We start from the raw sequence: 14,039 nt of genomic DNA on the forward strand, positions 1-14,039 counted from the left end.
AAGAATAAATTATCTGGAGGGCCGGATCCGGCCCCCGGGCCTTGACTTTGACACATGTTGTGGGGCTCTACAGTCACATGACTCTATAGTCACATGACTCTATGGTCACATGACCCCCTCTTCCGGTGAAGATAGCAGATGTCTTCATCTGCATCGAGAATCTTTTGTGTTTAGAGGAGTTGCAGAGTCAAGAGATTTGTTGTCGATTTTTCAGGAGATGAAGACTGAAGATCGATCTTTTGTTTTCCATCTTCAGACGACAACAAGCTCCCACACAACACCCACATGAGGGGCATTTCACTGGAACGCCCCGTCACCATGAGCGTAACGAAACCATGCAGCCACAAATGCACCGCTGGGTCGGAAACGTTACAGGAAACTAATAGAGATATCAGCAAGGATCGGAAACGGCGGGGAGGGAGGGGCTTCAGCTTCCTGTTCCACCCCCCCTCGTAGGAAATGTGATCCCACGTCACAACAAGACACAGCAGGGAACTTTACACAGGATGCAGCTCTGCTCTGAAGGCTGAACTTCCAGCAGTTCCACATCCTCGTTCTGAACGCTGAGAGCTCGAACTAAAGTCACGATCTGGATGACAAACTTTTACTGATGCTGCTGTGCAACTTCACAGAGGTTGCAGGTATTTGTGTGTTTGTGTTACTTTTAGGGCGGGGAATCAAAAAAAAAAACAATCGCAAATCTGAGAAAATGAATCATGATTAATCATGATTAACCTTTTTTGTTTCTTTTTCCTTTTAGTTACAGTGTTTGTCAGCCACTTAGTATTTGCAAATAAACATAATGTAAAATGACGAGTAAAATTGTACATTTAGAATGTTCATTTTTAACCCTTTGAGGGCCTAAAACTCTGTTTTTGGCAACTTATGAATTTACTTCTTTATTTTCAATTTGAAACACTCCGTGTTTGCTCATTTGGTATGATTTTAATCAACACAACCTCTCCTACGTGACACTCCCTTTATTCGGTCATGTTTCCATGTTGGATTCACACACTAGACATGAAATCATGCAAAAACATTTGGTCTGGAAAAATGGGATTCATTTGACATTCATTTTTTTTTCTTTTTTCTGATACATTTTCTTTATTATGTTTGTAAAAAATAATAAAACATTTTTTTGGGAGAAGTTTGATCCAGCTGGATTTCAGGTCGGCTCGACTGGAATCTACACAGGTGGGGGCGTGTCTGTCCATTCTGAACTCCTCGCCCTCCACGGCATCGGTGGGCGGGACTTTCGCGGTAACCGGGGAGTTTCCACAATTTTTAGACAACGCAGATGCTCGTTTTTGTGGAAAATTCATGTCAATCTCCATCCCAAAATAAAATAATAGTCGGTTTACTCGCCGCTTGTAGTCGGGATCTCGTTCTTTCGGTCACGACCCAGAGCTCATGACCATAGGTGAGTACTGGAATGAAGATCAACCGGTAAATTGAGAGCTTTGCTTTCTGGCTCAGCTCTCTTTTCACCACAACGGACCGGTGCAGCGACCGCATAATATCGGACGCAGCGACTACAAGCGGCTGAAGTGAGTTTTCTCCGGAGGGTGGCTGGACGCTCCCTTAGAGATGGGGTGAGAAGCTCGGTCACCCGGAGAGAGCTCGGAGTAGAGCCGCTTCTCCTCCGCATCGAGAGAAGCCAGTTGAGGTGGTTCGGGCATCTGATCCGGATGCCACCTGGACGCCTCCCTGGAGAGGTGTTCCGGGCATGTCCCACTGGGCGGAGGCCCCGGGGAAGACCCAGGACACGCTGGAGAGACTATGTTTCTCGGCTGGCCTGGGAACGCCTCGGGGTCCCCCCAGAGGAGCTGGAGGAAGTGGCCGGGGAGAGGGAACTCTGGGCATCTTTGCTTAGACTGCTGCCCCCGCGACCCGGTCCCGGATGAAGCGGAGGAAGATGGATGGATGGATGGATGGATGGTTTCCTCGCTGGATTTCTAATAGCAGACACCTCCTTTTGGCTCCGCCCCCATAGCAGGTGCAGCTGCTGCTTCGTTACAGCTGTCGGATTGATGTTTGTTCTCCACCTTATTTATTCACATAAAAGATCACTTTTGTCCAAAAATTAGAAGTAAATGCTATATTATGTCTTTAGTTTAATCTCAATCACAGAAAGTAATAAAAGTTTATTTTAGACGGAGTTTTATTACTCTGATCTCACAGCACCACAGCAGGACGCCGGAGGGCGTTAATACATATGAACAAATTAATGATGTTCTATTAATCGCGTTAACGCGTCAACATTCACAGCTCTGGTTCATTTGTTTTGTTTATTGGTGTTAATCTACATTAACCTGTATCCTGGAGCAGCTGTGTTTAGCGCCGTCATTTACTGACACTGTTGTTGTTCTGGTGTCACTGCTTCCCACTCGCTGTTCTGGAGCTTCCTCCACGCCGCAGAGCTGTGTGCTGGTGCTGCAGGTGGTTGACATCCATCCACGCACTTGTGATGTGACGGAGGTAGACTGGACGGAGAAAGGTTTTTATTTCCATTAAGGTTTTTCCTACATTTCACTGATGCTTTTTCTACTGTTTTTATGTGACCCGTATGCTTCACTCTGGACGCGGGATCCGCTCTCTCCTTCAAGTCACACCAGATGCATTTTTTTCTGCGACGGTCGACAGATTCTTCTGGTGGAGCGTTTTTTTTTCCCACCATGAGTAAATTACAAATCTAAAAATATGACCCCATGTTTCTGTTAAGAAGCTAGTAGTTAGTAGGCGTACACTTCTTTAACGTATCAGCTGTTGAGACACAGAGAGATTTGTGTTTGTTTGTGTTTGTTTGTGTGTTTGTGTGTTGGTGGGATGTAATGATTCAGTCAAGTCACCATTTGATTCGATTCACAGTTTTAAGGTCACAATTTAGATTTTTTTTCCCAACACAACGAATTAAAGGTATTTTAAGGCCAAGTATTTTTTCTTTTTGCCCCTTACATCAAACTGTCTGTTTTCTAAGGGAAAAATTATAAACTTAAAGAAAAACAGCATAAGCAGATGGAGCCTCAGGGCCCGTTCCAAGAAGCAGGTTTTGTTGGAACTCTGAGTTCCTGAACTCCAAATTCAGTAAAACTCTGAGTTTTTGGATTCAGAAACAGAGATAACTCAAACCCGGGAAAGTGGGTCAAACCAAGCCCGTTCCAAGAAGCGGGTTAAGCTGAACTCAGAATCAATCACTATGGTAACTGAGTCTGTGAACGAAACCTGGTCGGTAGCAGGTTTTCTTCAGGAAACTTAGAGTTCTCTGCGGTCTCCGCCCCTTTTTAAAGCGAAAGATGTTCAAATATGAGTTCCTCATTAACATTTAGAGAACATTCACATTAGAGACGTCACGTTTCCACCACTCAGAAACCAGAATGACATGTTCATTCATAGAGGATCATGTAGAGAGGAGGCTGATTAATCCAGAGGAAATGTTATTTACGTCGGTAGAGGATTTGGAGGACACGAGTCGACTGACTGCAGTTTCCTGATTCATTTTTATTTCAGTGATATTATAAATAGTGAGTTTTTCCAGGGACTCGCTATTAATAATACAGAGTTTTATTTTCCTCATTTTAAACCTTTAACAATAGAAATCATAACATTTCAAACCCTGGAAATGTCTGTCAACACATCAACCGTTCTGCCAAAGATGTTATAAATGTGAGCCGTTTTCAGCAAAGCAGTCTTCCACTACGGAGAACCATCTACGGTTAATGAGTTTAGGCCAAAAAAAGATTCTCAGTGAATATTTTTAGATAAGTCTTGAGAATTCAAATTGAATAAATACTTATTTTAACATCTTCCACACAGCTACAGTTTCTTTGTAGCGTGCAGTGACATCCGTGTGTGTATGTGATGGTGGGCGGGGGTATTTTTGTTTTTTTCTCGCTTTAATTCCTCAGTTTAAAGTTTAAAATCAGACTCTAATTACTCACTGTTCAGCCTAATGTGAGCTAATTGGTTACCAGGTGAAGGCGTGGTGATTTCAGCTCCAAAGCGTCCTGTCTTGTTCCTACTCTGATGAACCATACATCATCATGTTCATCAAGCTCCTCTGTGCTGTTTGTTGTATAGAAATGCTGCTCCGTCAGAGTAACTCATTTCCCCTTTTACATAATTGTTTCAAGTAGATATTTTATTAAATGTACACTTATATTTTTCAAATGGACAAACATTCCTACAAGTTTACAATGTGTGCTTTCAAGTCTAAACTGTTTTCAATATTTTAATTAGTCATATTTACAATGTTTTCTTTTTAATCTACTATCTAGTTCTTCTGTCACGTTAAACGGTTCTAATTAGACCATATTACATGTCAAACAAATAACACAGTAATCATTATAGGCCAAACAATAACTAATGCTAATCATGTTTTCATTTTTTAACCAGATTCCCATAAAGTCATCGGTCGACAGTGAAACCATTTTCTCCATTCTCTGTACCTCAAAAGAGGAACAATTCAGAATGATAAAACAACCACCGGACAGAGCTGAGTCATCAGCTGGAGGGAACGATGTCTCCAAGGCCCTTTACACTTCTGGTAAAGTAAACAGACATGACATCTGGTCAGTCTTGGAATTTGGTGAGCGGGAAAGTGAACCTGAATGTTGACAGTCTCTGTCCCAAGATCCTCTCCTTCCAGACTAAACGACCATCTAACATTTCAGGTGGAAATTCCATTTATGGAATGGATAAAATGTATTCCTGAAACAGTTCAGTACAAAGACAAGGTTCCTCCATCTGGACGTGGAGAAGACACCACCTTAAGGCCTGGAACTTGGACGCACATCATGAATGATCACATTTGGAAGCAGGTCAAAAACACGTTCACATTTGTGTTCCAAAGAGCCAAAGTCCATCCAACCGTCCACAATAATTACATTGACATCAGAGACTACTGTAAGGAGTGTCATGGTCTTATGGAATGGTTTGTGACAAAAAACCTGCATGAATATGACGAAGAGGCTGAGATGTTGGGATCCATATGCGACGAAGAGCAGGTAAACACAAGACAAGGTCAGGAAACAGGCCAGGGTCAGAGCGAGGAGCAAGGCAGGGGTCAGGCAGGGGTCAAACACAGACAACAGAGACTAAACGCTCAGACTGAAAACACCAGAGAAACAATTCAAGACTTAACTGTTTGGAGGAGAAAGAAGAACACCATCCCTACTCCATGGTCCGTGTAAAGGAAAGAATGAATGAGCCACATATGGTCAGATTTGGAGTGTAAACCTCCTTCCATCAGCATTATGGATAAAACCTGGCTGGGTCTGTCTCCATGACAACCATCCCAAACACACTGCCGGGTCACCAAGGAGTGGCTTCAGAAGAGGCGTTTCAAGGTCTAGAGTGGCAGAGCCAGTCTCCAGATCTCAACCCCAGAGAAAATCTTTGGAGGGAGTTGAAAGTCTGTTTCCCAGCCAACACCTTCTCAATCTCAAGTCGTCACAGATTGGCGTTTGGTTAAGGACCCCCTCCACGTCACTTTTGATGTTTTGGATATCTCCAACTCGTCTTTTTTGACATGCTGGCTGTTCCCCTTAAATCAAGGGACCCTGGGGTGCGGACTGAAACTGATCCAGTACCGTGACACGGAGCATGGTACCCAAATCTGGTATAGGTACCCTAACCTAGCACTGGACGGGGTACCGGACTCGAGCCATTACCAGGTTAGGATACTGGTACTGGACGCGTCCCGAGGATCAGTCCACCTCGGGTACCGCATCTGGTACTGCATCCGGTCCAGGATCTGGTACAGTTTCCGGTACTGCATCCGGTAAAGTGTTTGGTCCAGCGTCTGGTACAGCATCCGGTCCAGCATCCGGTACAGTGTCCGGTACGGCGTCCGGTACGGCGTCCGGTACGGCGTCCGGTCCAGCATCCGGTACGGCGTTCGGTACGGCGTTCGGTACGGCGTCTGGTACGGCGTCTGGTACGGCGTCCGGTAAAACGTCCTGAGGGTTGCAGACTCTTGATTTTACGAACTGCCAGCATGCTAAAAAAAAACTCAAAAAACAACGAGTTGGGGACACCCAAAATGTCCAAAAGGGACACCCAGGGGGCTTCGACAAATCGTAAATATGTGATGACTTGATGAGAATGTGTTGCCCAGCGACAGCCCCAAAACATCATTGCTCCAGAGGAGATCTGCACGGAGGAATGGGCCAATGGCTTGGATATACACAACACGAGTTGTGTTGTTTCGGACACCTCTACCCCTTCAAATGCCTCTACAATTGGAGGAGCAGGGAGAAGCCTTATTTGTTCTGTAGCTCAAGTTATTTAAGTTATAAACTGGCCAATCAAATACCTCCATAAAAGTAGGTGGAGCCTTCTGGCCCCGACCTCCAAAATTCAAAACATTTGCTTTCAATAAGAAAGGGGTGTGGCCTTCCTACAAGTGCACTGCCACGTAGCCAGAATAGTTCCCATAGAGACAGTGACTCAAACCAACTTGGACCAATGACGAGGTCTGGCTTCAACGTGAAAATATTGTAACTGAATTGACTTTGTTTGGTTGTGGCTGGAATAAACCATCTTCTATGGATGACGTCACACTTTCCCTGATTCAGTCGATGGGTGGAAACGAGTCTTTCATGATAAGAAGCTTCAGCCATTCTCAACCTTCAGAGTATGCAACAGAGCTGTCCTGGCCTTCCCAACACCCATTGAACCTGGAGTGACATTTAAGTGAAGAGAAGGCGAGGAAGTGTCCTAAAGAGGTGTTCTGCAGACTCAGGAGTCCAAAGAGAAGCCGTTTGGGTTGTCCCTTCCCTCCTCAAGTGTCCTCCGTTTGGACTCTTCTGTCGTTTGCCTCCAGGGGTTCCTCTTCTTTCCTCTTCTGTCTTTGAGTCAAGCTTTGGAGCAGAGATCCTCTGTACATTGGACACATCAGGAAGTAGAGGATGGGGTTGAAGCAGATGCTCAGTGCTGCCAGCAAGAGGGCCCCCTCCATCAGGTGGTGCTGCAGGAAGCTGCTCCGAGTATCCCCAAACAAACGGAGGACGTGTAAGGGCACAAAGCAGACGAAGAACACGAACAGGGTGCTGAAGATGTTGCGGGTGCACCTGTGGTAGACGCCAGCACTGTCCTGTTGAAAGCGCCGGTGTTGTTTGTAAATCTGACAGGAAATGAAGGTGTAGCTGGAGACCAGGACGACTAACGTCAACAAGAAGACTCCCACACTAAAATAGACGGTCACGTAGTAAAAGTCCAGTCCCAGCTTCGTCTTCAGCTGCATGCAGTTTCGGTAGCTTTGGTTGCAGGGGGGCTGGCTGGCCAGCACAACATTAGGTAGGACAAAAGACACCAGGAGCCCCCATGTGAGGAGGGTCATCTTCCGGACAAAGGCGGGGGTCTGAAAGAGGATTAGGAAGTTCATCACATGGAAGCTGATCCCAGAGTTGGAGGAGGTGGGTGGGGTGGTGGAAGTGGGGTTGAGTATCTTGATAAAGCGCTCCAGGCTGATGAAACCTGTGAAGATCATTTCCAAGTACAGGCAGGTGTAGAAGAGCATGGCCGTGTATCGGCAGACGATCACTCGCAGATAAGTGGTGTTCGGGTTCAGGTCATCTGCCACTCTGAAGGGAACGGTGACCAACACCAGGAGGTCAGCTACCACCATGTTCTTCAGGTAGACCATGAGGGCAGAGTCTCCGGGAGCTCTGAAGAAGATCCAGGCAGCCATGCAGTTGAGAGGAAGACCCACCGCGAAGATGAGGCAGTAGAGCACCGGGACAACCTGCCTGGTGAAGACGCTGCTGATGTCTGCACCGTCGCTGAAGGTGGAGTTGCAGTGATCCATGTCTGGAAGCAGAAACAAGTCAAGAAAATACATGAAGTGATTGTGGAGTAACTGTGAGGAGCATGATGGTCTGCTCGAGTGACAGATCTCCAAATTCAGAAATTGAAGCAGGAAGACGAACAGACAGACTGACTTATCTCTCTTTTGTCTCATTGGTGTTTCAATGGCGATGAAGGTTACCCTTGATCCCAGTAGGGCTGCCACGATTAGACGATTAGTCGCGACTACATCGGCTATTAAATGGTCAACAATTAATTTGCTGATCGACGTGTCGTTTTTTGTTGTTCCGTGTTTTTATCTCAAAACTGCGGTGAGCTTTCTAATGCCAGGTCTGCCATTTTCTTTGACACACATGCGCAATAGTGCTAATCCAGTCAGTAGTGATGTCACAGGAAGTTCTGAGAAGGCTGCGGTACCATGACAACACGCCAACGGAGCTTGAAAATGTGGGAAACGTAAGAAAGTTAAAAGGAAAAAGGGTCCAATGCATTTAGAGTTCAATTGCAGAAAACAACTGACCCGCCCCCACATCAGTGAAGAAAAAGTTATGTGGCCCTCATAAGAAAAAGTTTGGCGCCCCCTGGTGTACACCCAGGAGTAACAGTTTTTATTTTTATTTACTTACTTTCCCCTCTATTCTTACTGTTTATGTTTTTGTAGTGTGAATGCTGTGTCACACTATAGTGATCCACTTTTCTCCTGTACGTTTTTTGTCGCTCCGTAGATCTCCAACCGCTTGACCTATTCAGCTCCTTCAGCTATAAAGTATTCAGCTCTTTCAGGAGATATCTTTCAAGTGTGTTGAAGGTTTTTTTTTTTTACCACTAAGTGCTGTAAATGTAAGGGTTATTTGAAACTAATTTGAAAATTTCAGTTGCTAATATCAGAGCTCTGCTGGTTGTTTTTGAACTTTCTGGGTCTTTTGAGCATTTTTTGGCCTTTTAGTTGTTATATTGCCATAATTGTAGCTTCTTGGAATATTTTGGTATTTAGCAAAAAACAAGGTTTTTTAGGCTATTTGGAAGTTTAGCTAATATTTCAGCTTTATTCTAGCTGTTTGGGCTAAATTCGACACTTTACCAGCTTTTTAAGCTAATTTGGCAATTAAGTAAAAATTTTTCTTACTGTCAGCTTCAGCTTTTTAAACTATTTGCTTCAGCGATTTTAGCTATCTGCTTTAGCATTTTCAGCTATCAATATCAGCATCTTCAGCGACCACGTTCAGCTTACAGCATTCACACAACATTATAGCAGGTAATGTGAAATTTCTAGTTTTTAATGATTTTATTTTTCTCTATTCAGTTTCTGTGTTTGTGTCACTTGGATTCATCATAACTGTGTACCCACATGTGTTACTTTGTGGGTTATGAAGATGTGAGTTTTAAATCCAGTCTGCACCCGACCCGATTCATCGACTAATCAAATGAATTCATCGTTGGTTAGTTGACTATTACAATAACGGTAAGTGGCTGCCCTACATCCCGGTGGAGTTGTGTTGAAGTTGAGTTGTGACAGAGTCTGTGTGTTTGTGTGCTTACCTCACGGTGCAGCTGTGTTCTCAGGAGTCCATCAGACGTCTGATCCGAGCACGTCCAAGGAGCAGCTCAGTTAACTTCCTCCTTTCTCTCTCCGTCTCACACCTGTGGTTTAAGGCGGGTAACCGTGTTGCTGCATCACCATGTGAATCTGCAGACATTCTAGGAGGAGACTCATCTGCAGGTTCAGTTCATGAGGGGAAGTGGTTGGAGACCACCAGAAAGTTCTGGGTTAGATAGAAAAGGGTGGTGGGTGGGGTGTGGGGGTGGGGGTTGATCTGTTGTGTTGAAGGGAGAAGGTCGAGTTCACCGCCATCCTGTTCCTGTATCTCGGTTCAGGGGGAGAATGGGAGCGTCCTTCAGCTGAATTTGACTTTTCATTTCATGCTCTTATTTTGAAATGCTGCAGTCAACAATTTCCTGGAATGCTGCATGTCTGTGAAGATTCTCCTTCATTAGGTGATGTCGTCTTAAAGTTGAGACTTTTCCACCCGTTTTATACATAAATGTACGTATTTAAACTCGATTTAGCAAAGATGCATCAAATGTCACAGAAATCTTTCTTTTTTTGAACATTCATGTAATGAAACCACTTTGGTTTTTGGTTTGTCTCACTGACAAACATCAGTTTCCTGTTTTCAGAGAAACTTCGGTTTGTCTGTTTTACGTTTGGCCTCAGAAACAGAAGAGATTCTCACTCGGATTAGTCTCTACCTCATCACCACTTTTAGCTCAGAGGAGCGACTTGGTTTGACCAGAGGATGAAAGAAGCGCCCCCTGCTGGCACAGAACGGTTTCTACTCTGTTACGAAGAGGCTGAAGGAGACTCCTGACCTGCTCTGCTGCAGCGTTTAAACTTTCATTGTTTTATTATCTGTTTCTAACCGAGATGTAATTGAGTTGATTTTTTATTCAATCAGACTTTTATTTTAAGATCAAAAATATCAAAAAATGCTGACTCTTAAACTTCAAGCTACAAATCAGGTGATTGATGATTAATTCAGCAGTTATTTTCTCTCCATCATGAAAGATTAGCGGAAACATTTTATGGCTTTAAAATACTTCCACTGATTTCTTATTTCAATCTAAAATGTTTTTATTCTGTTTTTAGAGTTCTGCAAACTCACATCGGTTCAGATCAAACAAATTTTTACTGCGGCAGCGAGCAGCTGGTTCAGTGTTTGCACCGTCACCTCGGGGTCAGAAGATCCTCCTCCAAACACGTTTCATAGGTTTGACAGTGTCTAACTCGTCCTCATGTCTGTGCAGGTGGTTCTGTGCAGGTGGTTCTGTGATGGACTGGTGACCGGTCCAGAACTGCTCCAGAATCTGCCTTCACCAAACGACAGCCGGAAAAAACTCCACCAAACCCACAAACCGGAGGAAGCAGCTAAACCGGATGCAGGAATTCTGCATTAGTTCAAAATACTGACATCATTGACATTGAAATACACATTTATTGGGATGAACATAAAACAAAAGAACGGAAATGACTCAGAGAGACCTGAAGCATCAGAGCACCGATGTGAACAGGTTTGGACGGACTTGTGTAATCTCAAATTGTCTTTCCAGGTCAGTTCCTATGTGTCTGTCTTTGTATTCTAACGCAGACGATGCACACGATGCACACGATGCAGACGATGCAGACGATGCAGACGATGCAGCCGATGCAGACGATGCAGACGACGCAGACGATGCAGACGACGCAGACGATGCAGACGATGCAGACGATGCAGACGACGCAGACGATGCAGACGATGCAGACGATGCAGACGACGCAGATGACGTAGACGACGCAGACGATGCAGACGATGCAGACGACGCAGACGATGCAGACGATGCAGACGACGCAGACGACGCAGACGATGCAGACGATGCAGGCGACGTAGATGATGTAGCTGACAGGTAACACAGTCTATGCAGGCAACGACTCAGGAGACTTAAAGACACAGACCACACTGGCAGTGCCAACAACACAGACCAAGACACTGCAGGCCACACAGATGCAGTAATCCAGAGGATGTAAATGCCGCTTCCTGCTTTCCGGATGTCGCTGTTGATGCAGATCCTGACGTGTAACTTCAGGGACTTCTTCCTTCTCCTCCTGAATTCAGCTCCATAAGCTGCTTCACAGAAGACTTTCCTGGATGACTGAACATATAAAATAACAATTTGACAAACAAGAACTCTGATCTCATCTCCAAGAACAATTCTAAAACCCAAATCGCCATAGCAGGAAGCCAAATAAAAATACTGAGCGTCAACCACATACATTTAACACAAAACAAATGAGAAATGAAGAGAAAAACCCTTAATGAATAAAAATAAACCATAAAACTAAGAAATTGGGGAAGAAAGACAAATGTGGAGGAGATGTCAGAGGATCCTCAGAGCTGATCTGCCGACCAGCTGAGAACTTGTGACAGCATCAGCTGAGCCCAGCTTCCCATTGGTGCATTTCTGCACTGTCACTGTTTTTCAGGAGGGTTGGCGAGCATCAGCATGACAGAAGAGTTGAAAACCATCAGCTCTCTGCACGCGCTCAGACCAGACGCCTGCAGGAACACCTGAGTTCGTCCGTTCTACGGGAGAGCGAGCCGCAGCAGGAGAATACAGGTTTGTTCTGTCTGTAGGAGCAGGAGGAGTTCTGGGAAGTTTCTCTGTGAGACTTTGAGCTGATTGATCCTTCAGACGGCAGAGAATTATCATCTGATCGTTTCCTTTGGTTCTTTAGAAGTAATTCTCGTTTATTACACAGTTTAACACACTTTGTTATATTTATGCAAATATAATCATTCATATCAGAAGTTTACAACCTTTAATTCTGTATGAAGGAAAAATGAAAATGTTTCAGGAAATATTCCGACAGTGCCGTCAGCACTAACTGGACTTTTTTACTGTTTCTCCACGTTTGGTTGATGACATTATGTTACTCTAGAGTACACACAAATTAGGGATGAAAAGATAAAGATTCATATCAAAAAATGGATTCAGTTACTGAGAGGATCAGCAGTAATGGTTGAAAACCACATTTTTCTATCCATCACATTCCTGACGGGAAAATGTGGTTATGAATTCAAACGTATGTAACTCTTTAACTCTGGAGCTAAAGTCGACATTCTGTAGACGAGCGAAAGTCTTCAAGTGTAAATGACCAGATTCATCTCAATAGTCAGAGAGATACGGTGATTTATGTTTAGATTTGACATGTCAGATAAGCCTAAATGATTAAAATAATACTACAGATTTAGTGGTTTATATTCAGAGTAACATTATCTTATTGCAGTATAGATTTAAAATGACTAATGTCATGTTTTATTCACTAGTACAAGAAGAAAAAAGATGAAGGAACATAAAAGTCATGATAATAGAAAATCTCATGTTTCTTTCCTTTTAATTAAAGTAAATCTGCTTAATCTGGAGGATCTGATTAAACACGGGATGTATTTTATTTTGAAAGGAACTTGAATATACTATTGTCAAAGTGAAATCATTTACATTGTTATTCATAGAGACATTTATTTTATAAATGAGTGGCTTAATGGCCACAAAAACAGAAATAAAGTGTATTTTTCTAACTTTGAGGGGAAACTTTGCATGAGTTTCAGTCCATAAGAACCTGAAGCTTTTCACTCTTTGAGCATTAAAGGTTGGAGATTCCTGAGTTAGAGAATCTCACATCAGGAAAAAAATGATCCCAGCTGCTGTAGAGGAGTCAGTTATTCAGAGAAGTCTTTATTCTGTCCTTAAATCTCACTATTTAAATGAGAAAATATTGCTTGATGCTTTTCAAAATAAGAGTCCTCTTTAGAGAATCCTCCTCAACCCCCTGAGGCTTTTTAGTGCAAGAACACATCAGACCACTTCTCCTCCAAACTTACCTTCGTTTGGTTTCTACTAGAACGGAAAACACGAGGGATTTTTTTAACTATCTGTAAATAAACGCAGTCATGAAGGGGTTAAGAACAGCAGTGAGCCTCTTGATGAAAACTGTGTCTGCGCAGCTGCATCCGACTGCAGAATCCCTTCTGTTATCTGTTATATCTTCATTAGTTTCTTTTCTATCCCCAAACGGAAGCACAGGATTGGTCAGAAGGGTCGATGGGAAGTTCTAAACCTTTTCTAACAAACTTTGTTGTTGATTTTTTTATTTTTGTGCCTCTTTTGCCTCCAACAACCAGAGACAAACGTGACATCAAAACAGATTTCTGGCTAAATATTTAGTTGAATTTAATCCCCTTTTCCCAGAATAAATGCCAGTCACGGCTGACTCGGCACTTTTTGGTGACCGGATGGCTTCACTGTAAATCTTTGTCTGAACAGATTCTAAACATAGAAAGTAGAAAGTCATCCTGAGCCGTCACTCTGGATTCTAGTTTGGTTAACAAATGACTTGCAAATCCTCCCGTGTCTTCCTGAGGTCGACAGCTGCAGCTTCTTCCTGAGAAATGATGGGATGTCTCCATGGAAACTGGATTTATTTCTAGAACTAAAAACAAAACCAAACAAACAACAGAAATACAGATCTATGTGTCAAATTGACATCCGTGCTCATGGATCCACACGTCCTTGTTTTATTTTCTAACTTGTCCAACAGCTGAGCCAACAGATACGGCTGAGAGCTTCTTGTGTTGGGCAGATTTTACTGTCACAACAGGAGTTTATTGAGTATAAACCCCTGTTGTATTTAATGCTAA

The 14,039-nt window shown here is 43.6% G+C and overlaps 1 protein-coding gene across 1 annotated transcript; it reads right to left on the reverse strand.

Moving 5' to 3' along the window:
• Positions 1–5,665: 5,665 nt before the first annotated feature.
• On the reverse strand, positions 5,666–7,807 carry LOC112149418 (P2Y purinoceptor 14-like). Its single transcript, XM_024277084.1, has 2 exons — positions 6,885–7,807; positions 5,666–5,957 (listed from the first exon to the last, which is right to left on the reverse strand). The coding sequence occupies exons 1-2, from the start codon at positions 7,805–7,807 to the stop codon at positions 5,666–5,668; spliced, it is 1,215 nt and encodes a 404-aa protein (XP_024132852.1).
• Between the last annotated feature and the right edge of the window lie 6,232 nt (positions 7,808–14,039).

The sequence above is a fragment of the Oryzias melastigma genome, linkage group LG13 (genome assembly GCF_002922805.2).
Source record: "Oryzias melastigma strain HK-1 linkage group LG13, ASM292280v2, whole genome shotgun sequence".
NCBI lineage: Eukaryota > Metazoa > Chordata > Actinopteri > Beloniformes > Adrianichthyidae > Oryzias > Oryzias melastigma.

Excerpts from the sequence above, each read along its gene's own strand:
- LOC112149418 (XM_024277084.1), bottom strand. The coding sequence starts at position 7,807 with ATGGATCACTGCAACTCCACCTTCAGCGACGGTGCAGACATCAGCAGC. Across the intron at positions 5,958-6,884 it reads TACTTCCTGATGTGTCCAAT|GACGTTTTACCGGACGCCGT; the intron begins GTACAGAGGATC and ends TGCAACCCTCAG.